General features: G+C 41.7%; 1 protein-coding gene across 6 annotated transcripts in view; it reads right to left on the bottom strand.

Moving 5' to 3' along the window:
- Positions 1–17,030, bottom strand: part of MIS18BP1 (MIS18 binding protein 1) — a 772,466-nt gene that overhangs the window by 394,108 nt on the left and 361,328 nt on the right. For all 6 annotated transcript variants that reach the window (XM_085627030.1, XM_085627029.1, XM_085627031.1 and 3 more), the window contains one exon: positions 5,462–5,838. In XM_085627030.1, the coding sequence (XP_085483156.1) occupies positions 5,462–5,838 (377 nt within the window). The remainder of the gene's footprint in view (positions 1–5,461; positions 5,839–17,030) is intronic.

Raw genomic sequence — 17,030 nt, 5'->3', positions numbered from 1 at the left:
CGTCAGCTCGCTGGAGTAACAGTTATATTGATGATGCAAACGTCATGCTGACGACGATGTCACGCGGAGTCCACTGACCCCATTTACCAGCACGTAGGGGTACTGCTAAGAAAAAACGTCCGATCCAGCCTGACGCCTGGAAGTTCAAAGGTAAGGAATCTGCGACTAGGTGTCTCTATCAGATTCAGTTTTCTCTCTACTATGAACAGTAAAGCAAGCTCACTTATGATTAGAATTTGGATTGCTAAATCTGGTCTCTGTTGCTAATTATGTAAAATATTTCTTTAAAGCAAAATCTGCAAGTTAATGCTCTATAAAAGGACGGATGTGGGCCTGCATAAGATCAGACAGCAAAGACTATTGTTTTTAGCATTTGAGCTGTATTTCTGTAATCTACATCTGACCTTAGATTATTAAGGCACTGTACTTAAGATGCATTTTAAGAAAAAAAGTAATGATTGATTTAGGCTCTTCATCCTAAACCAATGATGCAAAGCAATTTAAGGGCAATACATTATCACAACCACTTATTTAAAATTTAAGTTGAACCCACTAAAATACACATTTTAGAATTTAAGTCAATAGAATATGCTAAAGATTTTTCATAGGCACTTTTTACTGTTTCCGCTTCATTAATGTCGCAGCAGATAGGTGACACACCAATTATTTTCTGGAGAGGATCATCTGTGCAGGGTTATGAAGGAAACCCTTACACGTAAGATTTGTATCTGCTCTCCTTTAAAACTAAATGTTTTCAATGCAGGGATTCGACCAATAAAGGATCCATTGGCTCTTTGTTATCTTGACACAGTGTGTAAAAAAATATAGACATTAAAAAACGATCACATTGTAATGTATGTATTAGTTGATAGCATTAGCTGTACTTTCTGTATCTATATGGGTCATCTTGTTTTTACTGTATCTAAATGTATTATTTATTTTGATATTTTAATTTATCAACAAATTATCATTATTGCTACACTACTATGACCTTTAATAAATCCTTAATCAGCAAGATGTATTGGACTTCAAAGGTTGAAGTACATTCATTCTGCAAGAATTTTGCTATATATTCTGTTGAAAAAATAAATCTGTTTGTATGATGAACAAAAAGCTGGAATTGTGTCATGTTTGCTCAATACAGATAGGAAAGCCTAGACACAAAGTATGGTGGGTTTGCTGAATTTTAATACATAGATATATCTATATTTTAGCCTACCAGCCCATTACGGCCTGCTGCTCTACTGAATTTTAGTTACCATCCTATATTTAAGTTATTTTAGTTGACAAGTTTTGTTAATCAAGTCTATTTACCTATTGAAGAGTCAGGTTGAATCAAATCCTTTCGGCCAATGATATACAAATATTATTGTCAATCAACTATATTGAATAAAGCGTTTGATGGAATATGACAAACTTATTTTAATTCCCTCATCTGATATTCTGTTGTATCCCGCATTCTTGATCATGTTTATGAGATTTCTGCTTATTGTTTGCATAGTTTGCCGTATCAGGATTTTTACATATTTTTTCTAAATCCATATGTGGTTTCTTGCTGGGAATTATGTTTATTCATTGTTGCTTCTTGCTCCCATTTGAGAAAAGCCTCCTCTGTAGGATGATTTACCAGTTCTATCAGTCAGTGAAAGCGTGGTAGTCTTGGCTTCTTGGGCATTGTACGTGGTCTACTAACAAAGGCTTACATATTTTACTGGTGAATCTTTACAGCCCTTCAAAAAGATGACTTCAGAGGAGGAGACAGCATTATTCAGGTGTCTTTCGAGATCCTATGGGTTTGCTCTGTAGAAGCAGTAGTACAAGGTATTGATTGCATACATTTACAAGTATTTCACAAAAGACAATGAACACATACATAAAATATCTAAAGGGATATGAAAATACCAAGATTATACAACAGAATTATGAATATAGGAAGCAAGAATCATACAGGCAGAACTATGGTGTGTGGGGAGGAACCGAGTGCAAGTACAAGGGCTAAAGGAAGTGAGAATATACATGTCAGATTTAGCACATGATTGTTGCTCTGACATAGGAAAGTTATTCTTCGTGTTGGTCACACATTCTCATAAGGAAAATATACATAATGGAATGGAAGGTTTATTGTTTTAATATAGTATTGCTCATTAAAAATGCACTTTTCCACAGTACTCCTTTGGAAGATGTTTTAAAACTAAAACCAGAGAAACAAACATTAAAACTGTCTTCCTATACAAATAACAAACAATAGAAGAACTCCCAAAATATTTATCATTGCATTGAAAAACACTGCAAAATATACTATGGCTTACCTAAATGTGCAGTATTGTTCCTGTGTATGCTTGTCCTGTGCTCATATTTTTCAGGTTTTCTGGCCATTCTTTTCTTCTGTCTCTTACTTTGCATCTTCCCCTTCTACTTTTCTACTCTGATAGAGGATGCTTTCTCCGTACTGGTAAGATTGGCTCTTCCTCTCTCTCCTGCCACCAGGTACACCTACAAAATCCTTAGTATCCAGACAAGTTGGCCTCATCTGCAATGAATAGCTTCACAGACTAATATTTAATGTCCTAAGCTGGATATACCTCTTAGTCTCAATCTTCCATGTCTTTCTATACATACACTTAGTTTGTCATAGACCTCCTTTCGCTTCAAAAAATCACTGTCTCCCAGTCACACCAACTCATGCTAACCCTTCAACTCAAATTCACTGACTTCAAACATACTTCATAATTCATATCACACCAGGCACAATTGTGCGTCAGATTTGCTCTCACAGTTAGGGATTCACATAATGCAAAACTTTCATAATGAGTGAGCAGTACAACTGCTGCCAGCTACAAGACAGGCTTCACTAATTATTTCTCATTTTACCAGTGCTGCTTGTGTGTAGTTTTGTATTTCCATTCCCTTTAAAATTGTAGAAGGAGATTATTCTGTTAGACGTTCCATATCCTGGCAGCTGCATCATCTCACCTGATTGTTCTTGCATGATTTTAACAAACAATGCAATTTATTTTTGCCTGCAGTTGAGAGATGAGAAAGAATACCCCTTACCTACAGTGGTCCCAAAATACCACATCCTCTCCCCTGTACAATGATCCCCTTACTCGCTTCCATCCCTAAACATTTGTACCCTCTGACCGTCTCCCATTTTTCCTGGGGGGCAGTAGATATTGTATTGTATTGTATTGGTTGCATAATACTGCATGATCCTTGTGCAGCATCCAGTTACTTGGCCTAAAAGCAAAGTGTATACGTTTGGCCTTATTGCTTTTATATTTCTGTGGTCTGCTGCAATGCAAAAGTCAATAAAACAGATTTAAACCAAAAACCAATACAACGATTCAAACAAAAACATTTCTAATAAGAGGTAAAGAAACGAACCCAGTGTTTTCCTCCAAGAGTGAAAAAGAAAAGAAAAAAGAACCCACAAAACACTCCAACATGCAAATAAAGGCCTGCAAAACTGTAAGAGCAGTTAGGCACAAAGATACTGACATTTCATAAGAAAGGATAGTGATACTGAATGAAGAAACAAAAAGAAAAAACAAAAGAAAAGAAAAATTACAGGGCTGATTCATGAAAGGAAGGAATGCCCCAAAATTACTAAATATCACGATGATGATTAATTCATACATGTGTAAAATGGCCCATTCAACATAAGGAATTGGGAGTACAGAATGCATGTGCAGTTTGAAATACTCATTTACCTTAGAGGCAAATTAAAAAAAATGTGGGCAAGGAGTAGCTAGACAGAAAAGATTGTCTACACTCAGAAAGTAGTACTGAAAACCACAAAAAAGAAGCAAGTCTGCTCCCATGTTTCCACGTATCCAGACAGAGGCCTGAAGATGTGAAAGACCATACAGGAATATAGCAAAACAATTGATACGGTCTCAAACCTATTCCATTAGACAGAAGCATTTACCAACTCGTTCCTTTAAAATGCGGTTCACAAGCTACACAGTGGAATTCAGGTGCACTAGATGATGAAAGGTTACTTTCTTGTCACACCAAACACCTTTGGCCCACATTACATGTACCTGTCTGTGAATGACTTGTAATGACATACATGTGTCAGCCTCATCTGAGGTATCTTGGCTCTATTATTGCGGGCTGAAGGGTACAGTCTGCTAAAAATGTCTGCCTCAGTATACTGGAAGTAAAGTATATGTGTTTCCTAAAGTAAAATGTAAGATCCATGTGTCAGCTCTATCTTGTAGTCCATATTCAATGGAAGTGATGACTTTCTGCACTGCTTTGTTTACAATGCCAATTGTACAAAGCAATATGTGGGTCAAGCCTGATGTACAGGAATATTATTACATGCACATTCTTTAAAATGATCCAGTGCCAGAGCAGTAGTTCCATTTTGGATGCATATGCTTTATCATAGCTTTCTCCAACTATACTTAACATGAGACTGCATTTAATGAAGAGAAAACATTGGTTATTTTCATTGATATGGTAGAACTATCTAATCACCACTAAAAATGTATTGAAACACACAGTATTATTAGGGGGAACAGATCAACAACCCAAAACATTTATTTCTTAACTGTAAACAACATTTATAGCAAAGTGATTTGCCAAGTGTGTTATAGGAATATTCAGCACAGATTAAGGAGATGAGAGACATGCATATGATTACTGTTGCCCATCATTTGTGGTGAAAAAGACAATCAATGTGACTCAACAAGTAGGCCATTTTGTTAATAACAAAATGACCAGCTGACAAAAGTTAAGGTGTAAGGTAAAAAGGAGAACATGAATGTTACAATACAAAAAGGTTCTTATCAGGCTCCTCAAGGGAAATAACTTACCATCTCTATCCTGGCATCAGTAATTACTCAAAATGCCACAAATAGATGTTTGAAAAGGAAAATATTAAAATACACTTGCGGCAGGTTGTAACAGGAGTTGTATATTGGCTGAACTATGTAAGAGCAATAGGGAAAAGGGCTATGGGAACACACATAATTAATTCTGAATTTTGTAGAGATACTGGACAGAACAACGTGTAGAAAGATGGAACTTTCCAGACAAAGACAAATCTAGGGTGTGGGTTGTGCCAAAGGCATATGTTATTAAAAAAAGAAAGAAAAGAGTGGATGGGTGGGAAGAGTAATGATTGAATGACAGGAAACTCCTAACAAACAGGCCAGGTGGAAACTAGGCCATTCTGGAATACAAAGATGGTACATTAAAAAACACTGAATCCTCTCGGAGATAATGCACCTAAATATGATCCATTTTAAGAGTGGGATTGGAAATTTTAAAGCCCCAGTTCTCAGACTAATAAAAAGCACTTCAGGAATGTGTTCTATTTTGTCATGGAGCTTGCAATTCCCACATTGATGTTTAAAATATATTTTAAACCTATGACAAATACAACAGAACAATCAGGACTTTCACTGGAAACAAGGCTACTTTGAAAATGTATACCACCTAATTATCCTACCTCTTTCTCGGCTGTATCTGGACTTGGTGTTTTTAACACGAGACTTTGTTTTAACAACTTCATAAGTCCGATTGTCTTCTGAAAGACTTTCCATTGAGTCCATCTCTTCCGCTCTGGCATCAAGGACGAACATATTACTTCTTAGCTGCCTGGTAACATATGTTTCATTTTTTCCTTCTCCGCTTTTTGATTTTGTCGTTTCCCACAAATGCTGTGTCTTATCATTAGAGTTAGGGCTTAGGGATTTTGTCATGTTTCTTGATGGGTATTTTTTAACTTTTGATTCAGCATCACCCGTTATCCTTTCGAGGTTATTCTTTTCATTCGTTTTAGCATCAAATCCTTGTTTTTGTGGGGCCTTAGCTGTGGACATTCCACTAAGGGAAACAAATGGCATGTTAGAGTTTGCATGATATCATTCTAAATACAGTATACCACAATCGGGCAACGGTTTTACCTAATGATAGTATTACCCTAGCACTCAATTCTATGTGATATATTCCAAATTAGCAATATCTGTATTTAGAGATGGAATTGTAACTTGTTTGTAATTTTGCTATTCAGGCAATGTGGTTAGCAAGATGTGGGCACAGATAAAAAAAATTCCATAAGTCATCAGACTAGAACACTAAAAATAGTAAGCAGGACTAAATATTGTGAAACATTTCACTTCTAGGAGCAGTGGAGTCGCTTTTTTGCAACTCATTTTTGAGGCAGTTTATGGCTTAAACCCTCTAACGTGACCACAAAGCTAAACGCCCCAAAAAAATAGTACATTTTGGAAAATGATCCATTCAAGCAAAATACAATGAACAAAGGTAATCTTTTATAGAGTAAGTTACCAGATAATTATTATTACACCTTCTACTGATGATAAAAAAGTATATTTTAAACCTTCTTCTTTGAGCAAACATCAGAAATTTAGGAGGATTGGCATGGGTTTGGCATATTAATTCCTTGAGTGGCGCTCTAGCTTGATTTTATCTGTCCATGAGCTAAATATGTTTAACCTTGCTTAAATTTCCTCTTTTTGTAACGCAGTATATTAGACCTGGCTTGGACTTTCTACTTGCATGACACTGGTATGTTTGGCTTTTAACAACTTCTTGCATAACCCAGATATCTTTGGCTTGTCTTCTATTTCTCTGCACATGTTCAGAGTACAACTGGCTGACTTTAATTTGATCCTTGCTTTACAGTGACAAGTTCTGTGTAGCTTTTTTTTCTTGCTTGCAACTGCTCACTGCTACATCTTGGTAGACATGGCTTACTTGCTTCTTCGACTTGGGTATGTTGAATCTAAATTTGCTCTGGAATTGTCAACATTGATTAAGGTTTCTTATTGTGCTGGTGTCGTTGCTTTTATTAACTAATTAGATCAAGCAATTGATCTGACTTTGAGTTCTAAGTTGCAAGGGTTAGTATAATTTGTTTTTGGAAGGGGTACCATTGGAATGGAAAATAATGATTTGAGTAGCTGCCTCTCCTGCCCTCATTTCCCCTACACGTAACACACTACAAGATGGACCTGAACTTCAGGAGTGAAAGGAGAGATTCAAGCACAACTGTATCCAAACTATTTCCCTGCAGCAATTTGAAGTTTTTTTTCTTGTATAACTTCTCACTTCAAATCCTTTTTTGTTTATCCAGTAACAAAAACAATACCTGGACAATTTTACCCATTTGATTATCACTGGAACTAATGTAAATGAGCGGCTCAGAAACAGGGTGCAAAATAATAATTTGAAAATGTGCATTTATTTTCGGTACTTTGAGAGCAAGGCTGGCATAATAAATATATGAATGTAAGGGATACATAAGAGAAAGGTAACATCTAAAATACCCACTGAAATGAGGGGACATCCTCCCCCTTGCAGTGTCGTTAACATCTAAAATGGCCACATATTGCAATAGAAGAGTGCTGGCGGTCTCAGCAGTAGTTCTTATGCTTTGTAAACGTTTTCCGAATGCAGGAAGGCATTATAGGAAGAACCACATTGTGGCAATACAGTAACATACTATGCAAGCTATCTAATTTTTATTCCAATTTAAAATTTGCTGAAATTTGAATGAAACGTTTGTATGAAATGGTCATTTATTTTGTGGTGTACCCCCAGATTTATGCCCTATCTCTTTTTGCTGGCTGGAGAGCTCTGTGCAGTTTACTCATGCTAAGCAGTAGTCATAAGCTTTTATTCGATATGCAAGATATCTTGTAAGCACAATAAAAATACAATCATTACAATGTACAAAAAAAACAATGCTACAAGAAGCCAGTAAAAGAATTCATAAAAAGATAAAAGGACATGAAATGCCCGTTATTAAATTAGCTAAAAAAGAATTAAACAGCTACTGACAATCTCTTACAGCGAATAAGCCAAAAAGACTTTAAAATTTTTGCTATTCCACAAACTATAGGGGGGGAAGTGTCCGTAGTTAGGATACGCAAGGCTACTAGGTGGCTACGTGTGCCCATATTACGACAGAGGGGTTTCAACCAGGAACTCCTAGGCCTTGCATAATCCGGGCATTCAAATAAGATATGCGCAATGGACTCAACCCTACTCGGGCAACATGCACAGTTGGGAGAAGAACGGGCCGCTGATGACCAACTCGATACCACTGCACCCAGGGGGAGGGATCCAACTCTAAATTTAAAATAAAGGGCTCGGTCAAAGGGGAGAGTGATAAAGTCCAGGTAGGGTTCAAAAGCCACAATGTCTTTAATTTGCAAAAAGGCGACAGTGGACTTGCAGTGGTTAGAGTTTGTAATTAGACGCTCCACAGTCCATTTCCAGAAAAGCGCCTTAACAACTTCTTTTGGAGGGGCTGAACGTGATGACCAACAGCCTCCTAGTCCGATCATCTCCAGAAGCTTTTTAGTTTCTCTTAACCACTTTATCTTCGCCCAGCCCCCCAGACTCATTATTTCCCCCAGGGCATCAGCATAGGATTTTAGTTCTTCACCCCTCCAGATTCGTGTCCATAACAGGAGCGGGCGAAGCTGGGCCTGGTCTTTAATGTTTTTACAGCCCGTGTCCAACCGCACTGGTACAGATGGTGTGCTCAGTGGAACGGAGATAAAGGATTTCAGAAGCTTGCTCTCCGCTATCTCTAGGGCGTCCAATCGGCAGTGGCCCCACAGTTCTGCCCCATACAAGGCTGATGACACTACTTTGGCCTTGTAGATATCAATTACTGGGGTAAGTGATCTCCTAGGAGAGGCCCTAAACTCCCTCATGAGGGCACCTCCTACTCTCCTATGGTTGAGAACCATTTTATCAATATGATTAGCCCAAGACAACCTATCCGTAATCCGAATACCGAGGTAATCGAATTCGGCTACTTTCTCTAAGGAGATCGAGTTAAGTGTGGGTGGACGGCCCAATTTCTTAGGAGGATTTAGGACTAGATATTTTGTTTTGTCCACATTTATTATTAGTCCTTTTGCAGCACAGAACTCCTGAAAACGCGTTAGTAATTTCTGGAGGCCTTGAGGGGTCTTCGAGATCAGGAGCGTATCATCCGCAAAAAGCAGGGTGGGGATACGAACTCCTCCGAGACAGGGGGCGTCGGCTGGTTCTTGTTGTAGATGTTTAACCACCCCGTTCACATATAGTGAAAATAGGGTGGGTGCCAAGACACAGCCCTGTCTTACGCCCCTGGACACTGGAATCTTCTCTGTGAGTTCTCCGTTTTTACCCCAGCGGACCTGAGCAAAGGTATGGGCATGAAGGCTAATGAGAAGGGACAAGATGTAAGGGGGTAGTCCCAACTCATAAAGTACCCTCCAAAGATCTTCCCGGGGGACTAGGTCAAAGGCAGTCTTCAGGTCTATAAAGGCCAAATAAAGACTACCCTTGCCCAGTTCCACCACCTTCCACCCCAGTAGTGCCAGCCTGAACACCTGTTCTATTGTCCCCATACCAGCCCGAAAAACTGCCTGAAAGTCTGATAGGATTTTTTTCTCCTCCACCCAATCGAGAATCCTTCCAAGGATAGCTTTACCAGCTATCTTTTGGGTGGAGTCAATCAGACTTATAGGGCGGTAGTTCCCCGGTGTTTCCCTGCACCCTTTTTTATAAATCGGGACCACCACCGCCCCTTTCCAGGATTCTGGCACTGCCCCTCCCATCATGATGTCATTTAGAAGAGCTGCTATAACCCGTGCCCAATCCGCTGGATATGCCCTCATAAGGTCCCCCGGAAGGCCGTCTGGGCCCGCTGCCTTGCGAGGGGCTACCCACCCTATAACCCCCTCAATCTCTAAGGGAGTGAAGAGATCATAGGCGTGAGGTTCGATTACTCGTGTGAAGTCCATCCCCGCGTTGCGTTCCCCATCTAGGGGTAGGTATAGGGTCCCAAAATGTTTTACCCAGCTTTGAGGCGGGATGTTGCAGGGTCTCACAAATGCATCGGGGTTTTTCTGCGTGCTTATGAGATGCCAAAAGGCCCTAGAGTCCCTAATTTTACTAGCCTGGAGCAGGTCTTCCCAGTATTTATCTTCCCACTCCCTCTTGGCAAGTTTAAGGGACTTATTGTAGGCCTTCCTTGCTTCCTGTATCACACTACGGGACTTAACTTTGAGCGCCTCAACTAACTTAGCCTTATGAACCCTGCATGTTTGGGTATAGCAACCATCGACTGGTTTTTTTAGGTCTTTATTACCCGACTTGTTATGGTATAATGTAAAGACGTTAGTTAAGGCTTCTACCAGGGAGACGAAAAGCCCACTCACACTACCCACCCCTTCCAAGGAGGTTCCAAGAGTTGTTACCGCGTGGTTTAAGTGGAATTGAATTTCCCCTACCTTTGCCTCTGATAAAACCAGTTTGGCCCATTTTATTCGTCTACCACAAGGGGAGACTTCAGACTCATCCGGGGGTGCGGCTACCCGGTTAGTGTTATCCTTACTTGAGGGGCGCCACCACTGGACCATACTTAAAGAGAGCAAGTTGTGGTCACTTTCAGTCGAGGGGACCACCTGCATGTCCCTTACATAAGGCCATAGGTATACGTCTATTAGAAAATAATCTAGCCTAGAGGTATGTCCTGGCCTATTGTACGTGTGGACACCCAACCTATCCGAGGATGTCCTCCCATTTGCTGCCCTTAAGTTGAATTCAAGGCTCAGGGAGTATAACTGGAGCGCCACTTCTGTCCACCTTCTAATCGGTGGGATTTCCAGTACCGGAATCCCCCACCTGGTATCCTCCTCGTCTTGGTCGAGGGAGACGTCCGAGCCCAAGGGCTCGAACGTACAATTCATATCACCAGCAACCAATGTGCGAGACTTATATGGGGTATTATTTAGCAAAGTCTCGAGGAGAGATATTACAGGGGACTTTCTCCCGCCCACGGTTCCCCGGGCATAAACATTATAAACATTTAGGACAGTTCTTCCCCTTTGATATATTAGGGTAATGTTTTGTATGTCAGGGGAACCTGTGGGAAACTCCAAGACTCTGCAGTCTAGAGAAGCCGCGACCCAGATGAGAAGGCCACCCGCTGGTCGCCCTCTCCCTGTTTCCGAAACCTGCGCAGGGGAGGAATAGGAAGAAAAGCCCACCCTATGGACCGGTACACAGCTCCATGTCTCTTGGAAAAGGCACAGGGAGTGCTCATCAACCGAAGCAGTAAAAGCCGGTAATGCCAATTTTCTTGCAATCCCTGCGACATTCCAGCTGAAAACCTTAAAGACTAGGTCCGTCACAGCTGAAGAGTCGCTGGGCGCCAGAATACCCCTGTCTATGGACCTCCTCGGAGAAATATGAGGGGAACAGGGGTCATGTGGGGTGGATATAAAGTCGCCTATCCCACTTGAAAGATTTATTTTGGTAGGTAATACTCCAGCTGGGTCTGCTCTACTCCCAGTTTCCAGTCAGTAAGGCCCTGGTGCCCACAATTGGTTCTCCCTGATATCCCCTTAGACCCCAGCCCAGTTCTGACCAAAAACAGGGGGACTTAAACTTCGACCAGTTGAGCCAACAATTTGCCTAGGGTAAAAATAAGAAAGATCTACCACTTTAACCCCCGGAGCCCCCATTCTTTTAATAGGAGTACAGATCGATGGTACTACTCTTGGGTCTTGGACGTTTATGATTATACAATCCCCCTCCTGCGTTTTTTTCCCCTGCCCTACCCAATCCACTCTGCGGACACTTAAGATAATACCATCCACACCCAGCGGGATTGGTTTGTTTGCCTTCAGCCAGTGGATACACTTGTTCTTGAGTGATTGATGGTTTTCCAACTGGCCATCCTTTAGAGGGGGCACATTAACCATGACTGCAACAAAAGGTTGACAGTCTGGTGGGAGGTCTACTGGGGGGATCCGTCGAGCTGACTTACTGGGGGCCGGTGAGAGGGTAGATGTGGCGGTAGGTTGGGATGCAGACCTAGGGGCTTTCTCTAGCACTAACCCATTAAAATTGCTACGTGCCCCTGGTTTTTTGGAGACTTCCATTTTACCACTAACAGTCTGTGACTGATTTTGTTGAAGAGGCTTAGGGTTATTTTTGTCAGGCTCTATGTGAGTTGTTGAACCCTTATGTTTTGGCCCTGTTTTGGGACGGGGGGGAGATATGAGAGCTGGAATTAATGGACTATTGGGAACAACCTTGTTAAGACATATTGGGTGCTTAGGGTCTCTCTGAGGCAAGGGCTCGTTCCCCTTTGCACCCAAGTCCTTGATTTCAGTCACTCTAATTATTTGTTTAAATGTTGTTTTAAATGAGTGAAACCCGTCAAGGGTTGATAGCTCGAGTTTGTCTATCCTTTCCCCTAGACCCTTGACTTGTGTTAGTAACGGTTTCAAGAGGCTGTATACCTTCTCAAAAATATTTTCAACCGTTGCTAAGTCAGGAAGCTTTGAAAACTTGACAGTGTTAGCGTCTGGGTGTAGCCCCTTGGAAGAGATCAGAACTTCACCATCTATGTCAATTTCATTCGATATGGGCTTACCCCTTGTGGGTTTCGTACCAGATCCAGAAGGCTTTCTTAGTCTTTGGTAAAGAGCGGCCTGTCTCACTAGGCAGCCCTTTTTACGTTTTCGTAGCTTTTTGCTTAGGGGCCTATTCTCCTGTCTAGTGATTGGAGTTTGGGAGTTCGGGGAAGACCTAACTAGCTCCCCTTCTGATAAAGGTAAGGGCGCAGTGAGCGGTATTGAGGGCTCCAGCTCACTGATAGCTTCGCTTGGGAGATTAGTTAATAATGATGTGGACAGCTTACCAAGGCCATCGTCTTCCGCTGTAACTATAGGGAAAATTACTATTTCTCTTGCATGTAGGACACTATGGGCTCCTACACATAACAGGTATAGGCTGGAAGGGTGCATTGACACATTAGAAATTAGCTTTTAACTTTACTGCCCATACCAGGTGTGTTTTAGGCTCCAATTTATAGCATCAGGTCCCACTTAGAACAACTACACACTAGGACAATCGAGTTTGTTATTCTGTTATTCTGTTTTCTTCATGTCACCTACTTTAGACTATTCGTTATGCAGCACATTCATATATGAGTTCGTTTAACTCTAATAATAAGACTGATGGTAGGGAGTTTGATCCCTCTGAGACGATTTAAGATAAGATAAAATTAAGCAGTTGTTGCCCCGATGAATGTAGTGCTTCATCGTCAACATAAACAATGACGTCCTAAACACAACCAATATATCCCATAGTGGCATCACAGATAGATTTTTAACTAAAGGTATATATCTGTTGGGACATTAATCTTTAATTAGCTTCTAATATGATGTTCGCTACGTATCTATTATCGCTTCTCGATGGCGTTGCCTTTCGCCATTATGAGTATGCGTTTGTTAACATCACGCACATCTAACTTGGACCCACTCCAAGATGGCGGCCAGTTGTAAAGGGATGAGCTCGACTTCAATCTCAATAGCCCTACCTCTATTTTAGTGACTCAACTCACAAGTGGAAGCAATTAAGGCTTTATAAACGTCTTCAGGGTGAGGCTTGATCTACGGAAGTATCGGACGGAGATCAGAGGCAAGTCGCGAGGCTTTTTAGTCCCGGTAAGTCTGCTCTACCACTCGGCTCGCTGATTCATGCAGGCGCAGGGCACTTATAATACAGATAATCCTTAGCCGGCCGTATTGTTTAGTGAGTTTAAATTCGAGTTTATACTTCGTGTGGATGAGAATTATTTTTCTTTATAAACAGACTTAGTTTCTATAGCATCGGGCTTTTTTATTAATAAGGTTAGAGTGCCTGAGCCTTCGTAGCATCTTATGAATAATTGGGGCAGTGGGGAAGGCTTGGTCAGCCCTGGCTGAACCTCTAAACTTTAAGTTTAATAACTAACATTGAACGTGATAGTGTGACCAAATACAAACTTTTGTTTGTTTTTGACAACAAACGGCGAACGTCTGGGATTATACACCTTTCACCAGACGATGGGGAGTGGGTTTACCACTCACAAGACTGGGCTTTGAATTATAAAGATATTTAGAGCGTTTTTCAATTAATAAATCTAGCTCGTATTCTATGGCAACCAATAGAGCATATCCTCCTTCCCTTTAGACAACCAGCATTCCAAGAAGAACATTAAGCAATCACGGTGTTTCTTTGGATGCGAGCTGGGCAACAAAGGAGTCCCATAGCCTCTGTGGGGCATACAACCTGGAACCTAGCAATAAGGTACTTCCCTTATCTATATTAGAGGGGTTGTCTAATTTCACCCTAGCTCACATCATTTAGATAATTAACTAGGGTTCTCCCTTTCTTTCATTTGTTAGAAATATCATTGCGGAAGGCACGTTTTTACAACTTTATCCAGAGTGTAACACTGGTGCCACCTTGAAGGAACACACAAGGTATTGAGTTGAAAGAGGGCAGGATGGGTCCCGACAGATAAATTTATACGATGAAATAATACAAATGTATATATTTTTTTATATATTTCCCCAGGGAGGAGATTACCCCCTTTTTTATTGAAAGCTGAATTCTATATAAAAAATTCTGCGGTTGAAAGATGTCACTAATGAAGAAGTGACAATTTCCCTTTAAGTCTTTTTGTCTCCCTCATTGATTTTGTGATAAAATGTTTTTAATGTTTTTTTAACGGTTTTTATGATACATAATAAATATACTTATTATTCTATATACACTACCTTTCTGGACTCCTATTGGTGCTAATACCTGACTCTTGTGAGTGAATGTGAAAGAACGGATGTATGCTACATAAGATACCCAAGGGGGTCTTGTTTATTTGACATAGTGTCTTCATTTGGTGTCCTGTTCCCCTTGGTGTAGTGGGACCCCTCTCTTTTGTTTTTTGACTATAGGGAAAAGAGCAGCCAAATTTTCCAGCCTTCCTATATTTTGCTCTATACCAGCCAACTGGGGGGGGTTTGTATAAACACCAGGCACACTAGATGGAGAAACCGGTTGAACCTGGGCACTGGCCGGTATAAACGATTGAGCGTCGACCCCCAAGGATGAGCGTCTTGAGGGGAGGTAAACCTCAGATAAACGCCGCTCAGACATAGCAATCTCCTTTTCAATCACCGCCGCCACCCTGGTGATGAAGCGGTCCATAGTTCCTATGATAGGGCTCGCCACATTTGGCCCCTTTTCGCCTTCGTTCCTTAACAGCTTTCCGGAACGAGTAGACATAATTTTCCGGTAACAGAGCGGGGACACACACCGAGCGTATGAACTCACAGATGCTGGAGAGAAAAGGGACGTGGCCCAGCCCGGCCTCTGACGGCCACAGACGGTCCCGCCCTCGGGCTTCTCCCGCGCGCGTCCCGCGACGCGGGGGAAGCAGCGATGTTTTATGCGCCTCCGGGCGCTTGGATGTCGTCAGGGAGCGCCGGGGCACCTGGGAGTTGCAGTTCTCCCCGCTCCGGTCAGCGCGACGAAGCGGCAGTCCACAGCCAGCGAGGGAGCACCACCAGAGCACCAACAACGCCAGCGGCGCTACAGGGAGGGCAAGGACGGCACCCCCGCCGAGGAGCAGGAGCAGGACAGCCCGGTAAGGTTTTAAATTTCGCGCTTTAGATTCTCACTCTAAGCAGTAGTAAAGTGTGCGTGCTCCCCTGTTAAATTGGCATACTTCCAATTGGCATATTTAACTTACCAATAAGTCCCTAGTATATGGTACAAAGTTTACCCAGAGACTGAAGTTAAATGCCACTAGTGCACTGCAGTAAATATTGTGCCATGCACTACAGTGGCAGTGAAAGTGTGGCAGTGTAAAAAGTGCAATTTGAACTGTCAAAATAATCATATTTATTAAAAGCCCAACACAATAGTAAAGTCAGGTTTTTAATAATTATTAAGGAAATCTAAGTTTCAGAAAGTTGCCTATTCCATGCTTGAAACTGTTGAAGGATAATTTAATTGAGCCTTCCAACTGTCACCCAGCTGGTGAATGGCCCTGAATGAGGTGTGAAAACTGCTTCCAGAACAGAGACCAAGGCCTGCGTGTGGTGAGATGTTTTTTACTCAGGCAGGATGGCTACTTGGGCTATGCCCAAGAACTTAATTTATTTTAAAGGGTCCTTAAATGTCACAAGCAGATGTTGATGACACCCTGACAGGAAGCTGTGTTTGTCCTCCCACTCAGGCAGGTACCAAACCTAGTGAAGGAAGCTGGCCCCAGAAATGGTCTGGAGTGCCAGCTCATTACCCTGTACACCCATCTACGTGGGCACACAGGCTCTGCACAAGAAGGGAATGGTTTCACCATTTGGGATTTTAGGAGTGCGAGCACTGAGGGATGGCTTGCATTAGGACAGAGAGGGACTGCTGCAAAAGAAGGTAGTTTTACCCTGGTAACCTTTACACCATTGATTATAAAGGGGCCAGGAGTCACCCTCACCCACAAGTTAGTGCCAGACATAAATGTGACATCCCCTAGTACCGTCCTCAGTACATTACTCTACCTGAAGTGGACTCCACCTGTCAGTGACCTAAGAGGAGCCTTGAAGAACTGAACCTGCTCCCCTCTTGTACCCAGGACAAAGAAACAGACTTCAAGGTTCAGAAGGCTGACATACTCTTCAAGCTGCAGACTAAATAAGCTACAAGATGCTTTTTTCTGGGAAACAGTCTATACCACGCAGTCAAAAACATGCGGTGTCTTTCCAACGCAGTCTGAATGACAACTGCCTCTTACCACATGTTCCTTTACCATGCAAGTCTTTAAAACGGCTTGCTTTAGGGACCGCATTGGTGGACTGGTGCTGGACTTAAAGTCCAACACCACCTCTTCTGTTACGTAAACTGGAGTTGGAATAATAAATGATACTATTTGAAGTCCATCGCTTTCCTTAAGGCAAGTCGTTGTAACAACATGCGTGGTCAAGAAATGCATGATAAAGAAGCATCCGTTGTTGCAATCATTTTGTAAAGGCATGCATTGTAAAAGCATGTAAGGTCCCATCCCTTTTTCCTACAACTGCCCAACTGACCAATTCAAACTGTACAGGTCCTGAACCCTGCTATTGGCCTCTGCTGGAGTAAGACATGACTTCAATGTGCTGTTTCTGAAATCCTAGGAACCTTGGCTATGTCTGACTAGACTTCTACCACCCCAG

Source organism: Triturus cristatus, chromosome 9, assembly GCF_964204655.1.
Source record: "Triturus cristatus chromosome 9, aTriCri1.1, whole genome shotgun sequence".
Lineage (NCBI taxonomy): Eukaryota > Metazoa > Chordata > Amphibia > Caudata > Salamandridae > Triturus > Triturus cristatus.
Note: the sequence above shows the minus strand (reverse complement) of the source record. Positions and strands in the feature narration are given on the sequence as shown.